The 12496-nt window shown below is 49.9% G+C and overlaps 1 protein-coding gene across 4 annotated transcripts; it reads right to left on the bottom strand.

Annotated features, from left to right (window-relative positions):
- Positions 1-12496, bottom strand: Slc11a1 (solute carrier family 11 member 1). 4 transcript variants are annotated; one of them, XM_010611916.1, is made up of 16 exons: positions 12458-12496; positions 12224-12365; positions 11574-11707; positions 10596-10718; positions 10155-10274; positions 5226-5332; positions 4781-4851; positions 4402-4469; positions 4086-4241; positions 3505-3663; positions 2279-2368; positions 2042-2161; positions 1535-1684; positions 1127-1200; positions 371-524; positions 1-265 (listed from the first exon to the last, which is right to left on the bottom strand). In XM_010611916.1, the coding sequence occupies exons 1-16, from the start codon at positions 12479-12481 to the stop codon at positions 152-154; spliced, it is 1806 nt and encodes a 601-aa protein (XP_010610218.1). In that variant the 5' UTR covers positions 12482-12496; the 3' UTR covers positions 1-151. The 4 variants fall into 4 exon arrangements, with proteins under 4 accessions (XP_010610218.1, XP_033620523.1, XP_010610220.1 ...); XM_033764632.1 differs by having other exon boundaries at positions 144-265; positions 2279-2432; XM_010611918.3 differs by lacking the exon at positions 1127-1200 and having other exon boundaries at positions 144-265.

The raw sequence follows: 12496 nt of genomic DNA, 5'->3' as shown, positions 1-12496 counted from the left end.
CAGAGGTTAAGCATTTATCTAAACTAAAAAAAGCAAGTCCTCAAGGACCCCACTGGGCCAGCCTCCAAAAGTGTTTGGCTGCAACTGTGGGTGTCCGGCAAGCCAGTCTGCTCCCTTCTGGCCACCTCTTAGCCAGACCCTGCGTCGGGGCTCATCCAGAGCTCTCCTCATCCTTCTGCTTTTCTTCATGGAGCCCATACAGGAAGTGCTGGTGGGAGCTATGGGTCAGAATGGTCGCTCCGAGTGCGATGCAGCAGGTCCAGGCCTGGGGGAGGGGCGACCATGAGAGCAGAAGGGGCTGGGTTCCCCTCCCCCCAGGTGGCACGTTCTCCCCTCCCCCACCCCCAAGGCTCCCCTGGCTGTACAGTACCAAGTAGGCAGTGAGAGCCAGGTAGGCTGCGGCCAGTACAGCTACGAGACCAAAGTAGGCAGGGTGGGAGAGTCTGGTCAGGTAGCTGACCACCAAGAAGAGGTTGATGGCACAGATCAGGGCCATGATGCAGGAGGTGACCACCTTGCTTAGCCTGGGTGACAGGAGGGCGGTGAATGGGCAGATGCAGACAAACCACAGGCATCACCTTCCCCACTCCTCCTCCTGTGGCCAGCTGGCCTGGAGCTGGGGACGGGATACACACAGCCCTCTTCTGTGGGTTGTGGGGCTAGAAGCAGAGACTCCTTGCCCACTCCTTTCCCCTGGCCCTCCAGGTTCCACAGTGGCAGGAATTGACAACGGGTGAGGTAGAGTGAGTGCAGGCTCTGGAAAGTCTCCACCCTAGATTTTCGTCCTGCCACCCCACCCCCCACTTGCCAGTTAGCTGGGTGGCCTTGGGCTAGTTCTTTTATTTATTTTTTTGACATGGAAGACTGAACCTGGGGCCTTCACCCTGAGTTACATTTCCCAGCCCCGCCCTTTAGTTTACTTTTGTTTTTGAGATAAGCTCTCACTAAATTGCTAAATTGTCCAAACTGGGCTGGAACTTGTCAGCCTCCTAGAATGCAGGAATTACAGTCATGCAACACTATGCCCAGTTCCTCAGCAAACTCTTTCGCCTTTCTGAGCCTCAGTTGCTTCATTCGGATAATGGGGATAATAGCAGTCCCAACCTCTGGGTTGCTGAGTACTCACCGGCCATTGGCAAATTCCTGCATGATAGCCGGCATGCTGGTGAATGTCAGGATGGGCAGCACAGCAAAGGGAAGCTGCAGAGAGTCCCCCAGTGCTGAGGCTGAGGGACTGACACCTCCTCCAGCAGGGGGAGGAACAGCCATGGGGCCACAGCCTCTGCCTGGCAGCCTCTCCCCACCTGCCTGCTCCTCTGCCTTTCACCACAGGAGCAGAATGTGGGGGCTGCCCGGGTGTGAATCTTAGCTCCGCCAGGGATTAACTAATTTGGTGCGTAGTTTTCCCATCTGTAAAACTGGAATCACAGCGACTCCTACCCCTGTGGCTATGGGGTCCCGTGAGCCTCAAGGCCAAGTGGCTTTAGGATACAGGGGTTGCTATGTTTCTATTTAAACCCCCGGCCGGCCTCACCAGCAGGCTCTGCAGCACGTTGAGCAGATCGTTTAGGTCCGATAGGTCCCTGAGGTCCCTGAAGACAGCCACCAGCACGGTGGGCAGGATGGCGCAGGAGCGGGTGAGGAGGACCCGGGCGAAGCGAGACCACCGCAGCTTCAGGAAGCCCTGGGTGGAGGAGAGCACCTTGATGAGGGCAGCCTGGGAGCTCCTGAAGAGGGACCCTCTGTCTCTCTCAGCCCACCTCCCGCCTGGAGGACACTGGTTTCCCATCTCTAAAATGGGGGCTGCTTGGTGCGTTATCAGTGGATAGAGCACGTGTTAAAGGAATGGGGGAAGGACTGAACAGGCTTTTGGGAACAGGTTCCTGGTAGTCCTGTACCTGCGGCTTCCCCAAGCTGCCCGTCCCACCTCTCAATTTTCTAGCGCGGCGCTCTGGGCTGCCTTTAAGGCCCAGTGTCCGAGCCCTAGAAATGTACCCGTCTTCCTTGGACCACAGCACCCGCCCCCCGCCCCGCAGCCCACCTCCATCACGAACTGCCCCGCGTAGGTGCCCGTCATAGTGGAGCTCTGCCCTGCAGCCAGGAGACCCACAGCCCAGATGTAGAGGGCTGCAGGGCCAAAGAGACATCCCAGGATCACGCCCTGTGGGGAGGGGTGTGGTCAGAATGTGAACCCGCCCATGAGGCTCCGCCCCGATGTGGGCGTGGCGAGAGCCGGGCCGGACTCCACCCTCCGCGTCCGCACAACCCGAGAGCTTACTCCTTGGTAAATGTCTACAGACACTGTGTGGTTGTTCCTGGGGAAGATCTTGGCGTAGTCGTGGAGGCTGCTGTTGGCACAAACGTTGAACTGCAGGCCAGCAGCAGGGAGATTGGAAGCACACACTCAGTCTTGGAAAAGCAGCTCCCCTGGTCTTGATGGGGGTCAAAACCGGTGGCCCAGACTGAATCCGCCCTCATCCGCGTTTGACTAGCATTTTTTTCTTTCCTTCCTTCCTTCCTTTCTACCGTTCTTTTTCTGAACTAGAGATTGAACCCAAGGCCTTCTCACTGAGCTACATCCCCAACCCTATTTATTTATGTTTATATTGAGACAGGGTCTCCCTAAATTGCCCAGGCTAGGCTTGAACCTGCCATCTTCCTGCCTCAACTTCCCAGAGTGCTGGGTTTACAGGAGTGCCCCACTGCATCTCAAGTTTTTGGAGTTTTTTTGTCTTTAATGAGAATTTCTTGCCAACGTTTAAAACTGGGAAGAATTCACGCGGGGGTCGGTTTCCAGCCTCTCTTGGGTTCGTAAGAACTGGAATTGCCACCGAGAAGCAATTCAGATGCCTGGCAGGGCTCTCAATCACTATTTAGTACTCTCTCCTTGTGGCAAAGACCGGATGAGACCCAGGGAGGGACATGAGCCACCATCCCAGATCACACAGCAAGGCCAGTTGTCCCAAGAGGCCCGTCCACGCCTCCCCCACAATGCTCAGCGTTAAGTAAGCACCCAACAGTGGCTGGCAGTTGTAATGGCTCCACTCCGAACCACAGACACAGATCCAAATCCCAAAGAGCCAGGAAGAGCTGCCAGCACCTGCTCAGTCACTACAAAAGTGTCACTTCCAACTAGAAGGCTTTCCTGGCCACCCCGCTCCCAGCTGCCAGTTATGCTTCACGACAGCTCCATTTCTCTGTGGTCCTGTGTAGCACTGGTTTCTCTCCTGTCTCTTTGCCTCTTCTCTATGCAATCTACATGGGGCACATCACTGACTGCTCTGCCCCACAGTCCAGGAGCCGCCCAGTCTCTCTCAAATGCTCAGTAATTATTTGCTCAGCCAATGTTGCTTCTCTTCTGACAGTGGGATTATCAGGAGACAGGATCAGGCCTGTAGCCTGGGGCAGAGACTTAGAAGGAGGCAGTCATGTAGCCTGGGATCCCAGGTAAAGCTCCACTGCCTCGTGTATGGAGCTGGGTCTGCCCGGGAAAAGGGGTCTCACCGCATCCAGGTTGCTTTGCTGGTAGAAGGCCTGCCCGAAGACGGCCATAACGAAGAGGTTGATGACAAAGGAGACAGACAGGGCGATGGTGGCCTCAATCAGGAAGTACATGTTGGCTTCCCGGATGTCTGCCCGGCGGGCTCGGTCTACCTCCCGAGACTATGAAAGCCAAAGGCAAGGTAAAGGCCTGAGTCCCTCAGGATCACCTCAGCGTCCCCACCCTCACACTTCTACCCATGCTCCCTTCAAACCTCAACTCCTATTTATGTATTTTATTGGCACTGGGAGTTGAACCCAGAACCTTCACACCGAGCTATATCCCCAGGCCTTCTTTATTTTTCATTTTGCAGCAGTGTCCCACTAAGTCACTAGTTATCCAGACTGGGCTGGAGCCTCCCGTCCTCCTGACTCAGCCTCCCAAGTGCTGGGATTACAGGTGTGTGACATCACACCAGACAAACTTTATTATTATAGGTTAACAAATAGACAATGATTCAGCTCCCACCTCAAACCCTGAAGGAAGGAGCCAGCCTGATCTAGGAAGCGGGTGTCTGGTCTCTCCCTCCCCTCTCTCTGCTCACCTTGACCAAGGCCGAGTGCAGGTAGAAGTTGTGAGGCATGATGTTGGCGCCAACGATGCCCACGGCCTGCAGCAGCTCCGGCTGGCCGCAGCCCTGGCAGGAGGGCAGGAACAGACTCCGGAGAAGCGCCCCTTGCTCAGGACGCGCCACCACATACTGTGGGGAGAGCCTGGTCAGCCCCCCCCCCCGACACCCGTCCTGGATGCTCACAGAATTCCGGGAGCCAGGGGACTGGGTAGGGGCTGTTCCCCCAGCCCCTGGGGCTAAGCTGGAGGATGGGAGAGAAGGAGGGCGGGGTGCAGGTAGGACTCCCCACCTCATAGCCGAAGGTCAAGGCCATAATGGTAATAAGGAGTCCAAAAAATCCTTCCAGTTTCCGCAACCCTAGGAGCATGGCAAAGGGGCAGAACAAACAAACCCTGTAACACACACAATTATAATGGCTAATATTCTGAGCACTTTGCTGCAGGGACTGTGCCAAGGGCTAACCTGCACTATTACCTCACTGCCCTATGACGTCCGTGCTATTCTTTTCGCCAGATAATAAATAGGTGAAGAAACCGAAGCCCAAGCAAAGCAAGCTTCTCAGCTAGCCCGACCCCTCAGTGGCAGAGCCACGCCCCTTCCGGGTGAGCTGGTCCTCAGGCTCCGCCCACATCAGGCCCCTCTGGTCCTGTACCGCGCAAGTCGCTCACCATAGTTATCCAGAAAGAGGAAGAAAAAGGTGTCCACGATGGTGATTAGGACGCCACCCCAGAGCGGAATTCTGAAACCACATTGGCCTAGGTCAGCCCACCTGGTCTAGGACTCCCAACCTCAGGGATGGGAATCCAGGCTCCTTCAAGCAGGAACCAAGGCCTGGATGTAGGGCCAGGGGGGTGGAGTGTATGGGAAATGGTACAGAGAACCCAGGAAGGGCAAAGCCAGGTTAGGGACCAGGCACAGCAGGGTTCAAGCTGTATGGCTCACATCTATGTGACTTTAGAGGAGACACTTTACATCCTTGCAAATTCAGCCTCAGCCTTATCTATGTCAGTGGGACCTCGGGATAAAATGGACTCGGGAGGGATACGGCCTGGGGAAGAAGCGGCAGCTCCCTACACCTTTGGACTGAAAGGCATGTGAGCCCTGGAGTGGTACCGTCCAGCGGAGAGCAGATTGAGTGCGATAGCTGTGCCAATGACCTCCTGCATGTCTGAGCCCACAATGGCCAGCTCGATGGTCAGCCAGAGGAAGATTCGGGGCACCTAAAGGAGGACATGTTCCTTCATTCAGTAAGTTGTTGTCAAGGTACAAAATCATTAAAAAATCAATAGCCAGCCTGGCATGGTGGCACATGCTTGTAATCCCAGCACTTGGGAGGCTGAGGCAGGAGGATCGCTGTGAGTTCGAGACCAGCCTGGGCTCCATAGTGAGTTCCAGGTCAGTCTCAACTACATAGTGAGACCCTGTCTCAAAAACACAAAACAAAACAAAACAAAATAAAAGCTTTTCTATACACCAATAATGAGCAAGTTGAGAAGGAAATCAAGAAAACAATTTCATTCACAATCATTTCAAAATAAAATAAAAACACCTAAAGACCAGCCTAACCAAGAAGGTGAAAGACCTGTACATTGAAAAATAGAGAATACTGAGGAAAGAAATTGAAGACACTAGAATATGGAAAGACCTCCTATGACCATAAATATTGTTAAGATACCCATATTAAACAACAAACTGAGTGAAAAGACAACCTACAGAATGAGAAAAATATTTTGCTAGCTATTCCTCAGACAGAGGACTAATATCTAGAATATATAAAGAACTGAACTCGGGAGCCTGAGGCAGGAGGATCACTGTGAGCTTGAGGCCAGCCCAGGCTCTGTAGTGAGTTCAAAGCCTGAACTACATAGTGAGAAACATAAATAAAAGAAAAAGAAAAACATAAATGAAATTAAAGAATAAGGCTTTATTATGGCAAACAAAAAAAAAAACCCTAAAAAAATCAGATGACCCCCCAATAAAAGAGATAATCAGGGCAACTGAAATGAATAGATATGTCTCAAAAGAAGAAATACACATGTGTGACTTATTTATTTCACTTAGGAGTGTATTAATATGTATAAGAAAAGGGCTAAAGGTGTAGGGAAGGTGGGATGGGTAGGGGAAGGGTAATAAGGGAAAAGAAAAAGTGAGAAAATGAAAAGATGGAAATAAAGTGTTTGTAAATGGGGAGAGGAGGAGGGGGTGAAGGGAGGGCAGGGACAAGGGGAAAAAATGAGAACCAAGACCTGTCATGTAGAGGTACAAGATCCCAACAATGAATGTAACTGTACTGTATCCCTAAAATGTACCAATAAACTCAATTTTTAAAAAAAGAAATACAAATGGCCAATAAATACATGAAAAAGTCTTCAACATCCCTGGCTTTTAGAGAAATGCAAATTAAAACACCATTGAGATTCCATCACAAGGAATGGCTATCATCAAAAAATCAAATAATAAGTTGGGTGTGGTAATGCATTCCTGTAATCTCAGCACTCAGAAGGCTGAAGCAGGGGAGTTGCCACAAGTTTGAAGACAGCCTGAGCTACATAACAAGTCCCTATCCCCAAAAGCCAAAAATAAAATAAAGTTACAAATGCTAGTGAGATTGTGAGGGACAAAGAAATCTTCCACATTGCTGACAGAGATGTAAACTAGTAAACCACTATGCACATCAGTATGGAGATGCCTCAAAAAAGTAAAACTAGAGGGTCAGGGATTTGGCTCAGTGGTTCTACTGCCTGCCTCACAAATGCAAGGACCGGAGTTTAATCCCCGGTACCCCCCCAAAAAAGTAAAACTAGAAATTCCATTTGCTCCAGCTGTTGCCCTTCTGGCTATCTTTACAAAAGATCATATTAGAGTTATTCATGCATGCTCATCTTCATAGCAGCACACCTCATGATAACTAAATCTTGGAAGTAGCTTATGTCCATCGACAATGAATGGATAAAGAAAAGGTGGTATTTATATACAGTGCACTACTCTGCTATAAAAAAGGGTAAATGCATCATTTGCAGAGAAAATGGATGCACCTGGAGACTATAATGTTAAGTGCAATAAAGACACATAAGGTTAAATATTGCATGGTTTCTCTTATATGAGAAACTCATAATAAACAAATTAAACAGCAAGCTGGGCGTGGTGGCACACACCTATGATCCCAGCACTCGGGAGGCTGAGGCAGGAGTATTGCTGTGAGTTTGAGACCAGCCTGGGCTGCAGTGAGTTCCAGGTCAGTCTCAACTACATAGTGAGTCCCTGTCTCAAAAAGCAAACAAATAAAAAAACATACACACACAAAAAAAACAAAAAACAAAATTAAAGAGCAAAATAAAAGGAAACAGGGAGATAGATCTTTTGCAAAAACTAAAGTGACCAAGAGATGGAGGGAGGGGGGAGAAAGGAAAAGAGGTGAAAAAAGAATGAAGATGTGTTATGTACATGTGTCAACTCCCCATAGTGTATGTAATCATTATGTACTGCAAACATGTACTAATAAAAATAAAAATTAAATAAAATGGCCACATTACTGATAGTGACCTACAAATTCAGTGCAATCCTCATCAAATTTCCAATGACATTTCTTACAGAACTGAAAAAAACGCATCATGGAATTCATATGGAAACACAGAAGATCCAGAATAGCCAAAGCAATCCGAAGCAAAAAGGGCAAGGCTGGAGGACTTACAACACTAGATTTCTAATTATACTACAAAGCCATAGTAACAAAAACGGTAATAGTACTGGCAAAACAAGACAAAAAAATGTGATCAGTGGAATAAAACAGAGGACACAGAGGCAAATCCACACAAGTACAACCATCTGATTCTTGACAAATGAGCAAAAAAAAAAAACCAAAAAAAACCCCACCACACACACACACACACATTGGAGAAAAGACGACCTCTTTAACAAACAGTGCTGGAAAAACTGGATATCCTTGTAAAAGGCTGAAACAGATCCCTGTCTCTCATCCTGTACAAAAATCAGTGCAAAATGGATCAAAGACCTAAGTATGAGACCCAAAGTTTGAAATTGCTAGAAGAAAACATAGGGAAAACACTTTAAGCCATAGATACAGTCAAATACTATTTTCATAGGACTCCAACAGCACAAGAATTGATGATGGAGATCAATAAATGGAATACATCAAATTAAAAAGGTTTTACACAGCAAAGGAAACAAAAGAATAAAGAGACAATCTACAGAATGAGGGAAAATCTTTGCCAGCTACTCTTCCAACAGAGAATTAATATCTGTAATACATAAATAACTCAAAAAACACCAAAAAGTCAAATTCCAATCAATAAGTGGGCAAATGAATTGAACAGACTTCTCAAAAGAAGTAGAAATGGCCAAATAAGCATTTTTTAAAAAAGTTCAACATCTTTAGCCATTAGGAAAATGCAAATAAAACAATATTAAAATTCCATGTCACACCAGTCAGAGTGACTATCATCGATAATATGAAAAAGAAAAAAATTTTAAAGGAAAAAAAACAGAAAAAAAAGAATATGAAAAATAATAAATGCTGGTGCATATATGGAGGAGGAACTTTTCTATACTGCTGATGGGCTGTAATTTGTACAGCCACTGTGGAAATCAGTATGGAGATTTCTCAAAAAACTAAAAATAGAGCTAAGTGTTATGGTGTAATCCCAGCGCTCTGGGAGGCTGAGACAGGAAGGTTCAAGTTCAAGTCCTGTTTGAGCAACTTTAGGAGACTCTGAAAAAAAATCTTTTTTTTTTTTTGAGACAAGGTCTCACTACGTAGTTGAGACTGATCTGGAACTCACTGTGTATCCCAGGCTGGTCTTGAACTCACAGTGATCCTCCTGCCTCAGCTTCCTGAGTGCTGGGATTACAGGAGTGCGCCACCACTCCCAGCCTCTGAAAAAAATCTTTTAAAAAAGTAGCTCAGTGGCAGAGCACCTGTGGGTTTGGTCCCCTGTACATACACACACACACACACACACACACACACACACACAAAACCTGAAAAAGGAACTACCCTATGACCTAGCTATACCACTCCTTGGTATATACTTGAAGGAATTAAAATCAGCAAAGTAAGACTAGAGCGATACCTCCATGCCCATGGTTATTGCAACACAAGCCCCAATATCCAAAATAGGAAAGCAGCCTAGTGCCCATCAATAGACGAATGGATAAAGAAAAGGTGCTAGGGGAAGTGGGAAGAGTAGGGGAAAGGAAATAAGGGACAAGAAAAAATATGAGAAAAGGAAAAAATGGAAACAAAGTCTTTGTAAATAGGGGACGGTGGGGCAGGGTAGGGAGGGCAGGGGAATGGGGAAAAAATGAGAACCAAGACCTATCGTGTGAAGGTACGAGATCCCAATGATGAATGTAACTGTACTGTATACCTAAAAAGTACCAATAAACTCGGTAAGATTAAAAAAAAAAAGGGTGCTACATACCTGCCTCATAAGTACAAGGACCCCCAGTTCAATCCCCGGTACCAAAAAAAAAAAAAAAAAAAGGACTGTTACTAGTTGACTGGGTGTGCTGCCCTCAGGAGGGATATGCTGTCGTTTCCAAGGGCTGAGAATTGTTATATAGGAGCAAGCCTGCCTTCCTAGCCCACTTTTCTTTCCAAAACTGTGTGCTGGGTGCCTCTTGGGCTTGAGCTACAGATGTAGCAGCTTTCTAAGCTTTGGCGGCACCATCTGCCCTTGCTCCTCTAGCCCTTCAACACCTGAAGTGACTCGATACCTGGACGAAATTCCTTTGAACTAGATCACGGTGTGATTTCAGTTTTCCTAACTGGGCCCTGACAGCAGCCAAGTCCCCAGGCCCAGCCCAGCAATAAGCATTCGGGGCTGCCGCAGCTCACTGCCGTCTGTGGAACAACCCTATCATCTCTGTTGTCCTTCTCAGTCTGAGACTCAGACTTTCTATCTAGCAACTGGATTTGAGGTGCCTGGGTGAGGTCACGGTTTCTTTGATCATGGAAGCTGGAAATGGCTACTCGGGGTTTGGCATCTGTGCTTCCTTCTTGGCCCCAGGCCCCAAGCTCACCTTAGGGTAGTAGAGATGGCAGGCCTCGCCCAAGTCCTTGCCTGTCACCACGCCTAGCCGGGCAGCCAGTCGCTGGCAGAGCAAGCCCAGCACTGTGGCCCAGAGCAGTACCCAAAGCAGCTGTGAGGAGACAGGGGAAACCTTCAGCAGAGGGGTCATCCTAGGGAGACCCAGACTAGGTGGCACCTTCGGATGAAGGACAGGCCATGGGGAGAGAGAGGGTGGGAGAGCCGAAGTGGAAAGACCACCCTTCCCCATGCTCAGAGCTGCCCTGGGAACCCTTTTCTGGCCCATTTGCACTTGAAGCTGGCTCCTTGTGGCTGCCGGGGGGAAACAGGGCAAGTTGCGGTCTCTGCCCTCTTAGCCTGGGTGTCCTGGTGAAGACCTGGACACCCAGGTCACCTCTCCCCCCGGGTCCTCACACAAGCCCCCATCAGTTACTTTGAATCTAGCCAGAGCGCCAGCTTGAAGGTCTGACTCAATGTTTCCCGGGTCCAGGAAAGCGATGCTCATGAGGAAGCCAGGTCCTGTGAATGCCCACAGCTTCCGCAGGCTGAATGTGCCCTGGGGGTGATGAAGGGGGTAAAAGTGAAGAATGTGAGAGGAGTGGTGAGGGAGCTGGCCCCGGGTACAGCTACCACAGCTGGCCTTGGCCAGTCCTCAGCTCAGCACAGCAGGCCAGCCCTGTCCTCCTTGCCCGTTCCCGGAGCTCCGCCACCTCTTCCAGGGCACAGGGGAGAGCACGGGGTGGTGGAATTGGCAGGGTTTGCTGAGTCCTAGTGGATCTGCTTTCTGGAAGAGTCAGGTCATGGTCAGCAGCCTCCACAGTGAGCCTGTACCTCACCTGCCTGCCTCCCACAGGCTTGGCTTAGTGGTCCTCAGAGCCCCAAGATGGTGCTTAGTGAGGGCCAAGCCTCCTGGTCCAGCTTCTCTCTCCCCTGCCCCTTCTTGGACTACAGGGTCTCCTCTTTGGGGTCCACTGAGGGTGCAGTAGTTCCCCACCCTGATCCAGGCTTGGCCTGTCAACCTAGGGATCTGCTGGAGATTCTAGCAATGCAGGTGACAAGGTCCTAGCCACCAGACTACAGCCTCTTCTGCTTCTTTTTAGACCGCAGCCTGGGTCCAAGCATTTTTGCCTTACAGCAAATCCTTCCAGGTGCCCATCCTAAATTGCCTCAGGCCCTTCTCCCTCTCAGGAAAGCTGAGATTTATTTGGAAAGAGACTTGTTCATTTTTAGACAACTCTGGAGTGGTCCAGCTAAGGGCTGGCAACATGAGCAGATATAGGGCAGTTGCTTCTGTCTGCCACTGCTGCTCAGAATGGAAAGAGACTTGCCATGGTCACAGGAGATGCCCAGTCCCCCCATCTGTGAGATCCCAGAGGATCTCTGCAACCTGGAAAGTTCCCAGCATTCCCACCGGTTTTGCATCCGGGATGGGGATCTTCTTGCTTAGGTAGGTCTGCTGGGGAGGCGCTTGCTGTGGCCCCGGATGTGGCGAGCTGGAGATGGAGCCATAGGTGGGCCTGCTCAGGCTCTGGGGGTGCCTGTCACCTTGAAAAAGGCCCCAGGAAGCATGCTAAGTATTTCCCTTCTTTCAAGAGCCCAGGGGTCAGGCCACCTGCCTCCTCTCCCCCTCTTCTTGTCAAAGAGGAGGAATGAAGGAATGAAGGCCCCCCCTTTAAGTCCATCCCTTCCATCCCTCCACATTCCAGAGAAGACAGAGGCTTCAGGATTACTTTCCTCCCAGTAAGCACAGAGACCCCCAAACCCAGGTCTCCTGCCTCAAAGCATGCAAGAGAGACACTGGGCTCTGAGAAGGGCGAGCTGAGGCCGCTGTCTCAATCCCACACCCTCTGCCTCCTCTCGTGTCAAGGAAGCTTCAGGGGGCTCGGAGGGATGCAAAGAACCCAATCCACCAGTGTGTTAGGTGTTGGCCTGTGGTCTCCACCAGGACACCCATGGGGGACCAGGGGCTTCCTTGCCTCCCCAAATCTCCTGCAGACCTAGTCTTCTCCCCACACTGTCCCCTGCCCGAGTCAGGCTCTTTCCCCAGAGGCCACTACTCACTCGTCGTTTGGCCACGGGGGTCAGGTGGTCTCTGAGGCAGCCCCTTGAATGCACCCATCTGTGCGAGTGAGCTGTGAGCGAGTGGGTGTGGGGGCCCACAGCCGCTCTTCCATCCTCTCTGGCTCTCGTCGCTTTCATCACCCTGTGCAGATGCACATTTACATTCTCAAGGCTTGCGAAACACCTTCCAAAGGCAGAAGTAGCCAGCTGTAGCGGAAGGGCTTGGTCACCCACAGTGTAGACCTTCGTTCCTCTCATGGCTGCCTTCTGCCC

Source organism: Fukomys damarensis, unplaced genomic scaffold, assembly GCF_012274545.1.
Source record: "Fukomys damarensis isolate Sample0158 unplaced genomic scaffold, DMR_v1.0_HiC HiC_scaffold_16, whole genome shotgun sequence".
Taxonomy (NCBI): Eukaryota; Metazoa; Chordata; class Mammalia; order Rodentia; family Bathyergidae; genus Fukomys; species Fukomys damarensis.
The sequence above is the reverse complement of the archived record's forward strand: the minus strand, read 5'-3'. Positions and strand labels throughout refer to the sequence as shown.

Coding starts and splice junctions, on each gene's coding strand:
- Slc11a1 (XM_010611916.1), bottom strand. CDS start 12,481: ATGAGAGGAACGAAGGTCTACACT. Junction 4,470..4,780: donor CCTCTTTCTGGATAACTATG/GTGAGCGACTTG, acceptor CCATGCTCCTAG/GGTTGCGGAAACTGGAAGGA. Junction 2,369..3,504: donor AGCAAAGCAACCTGGATGCG/GTGAGACCCCTT, acceptor GCTGGCCTGCAG/TTCAACGTTTGTGCCAACAG.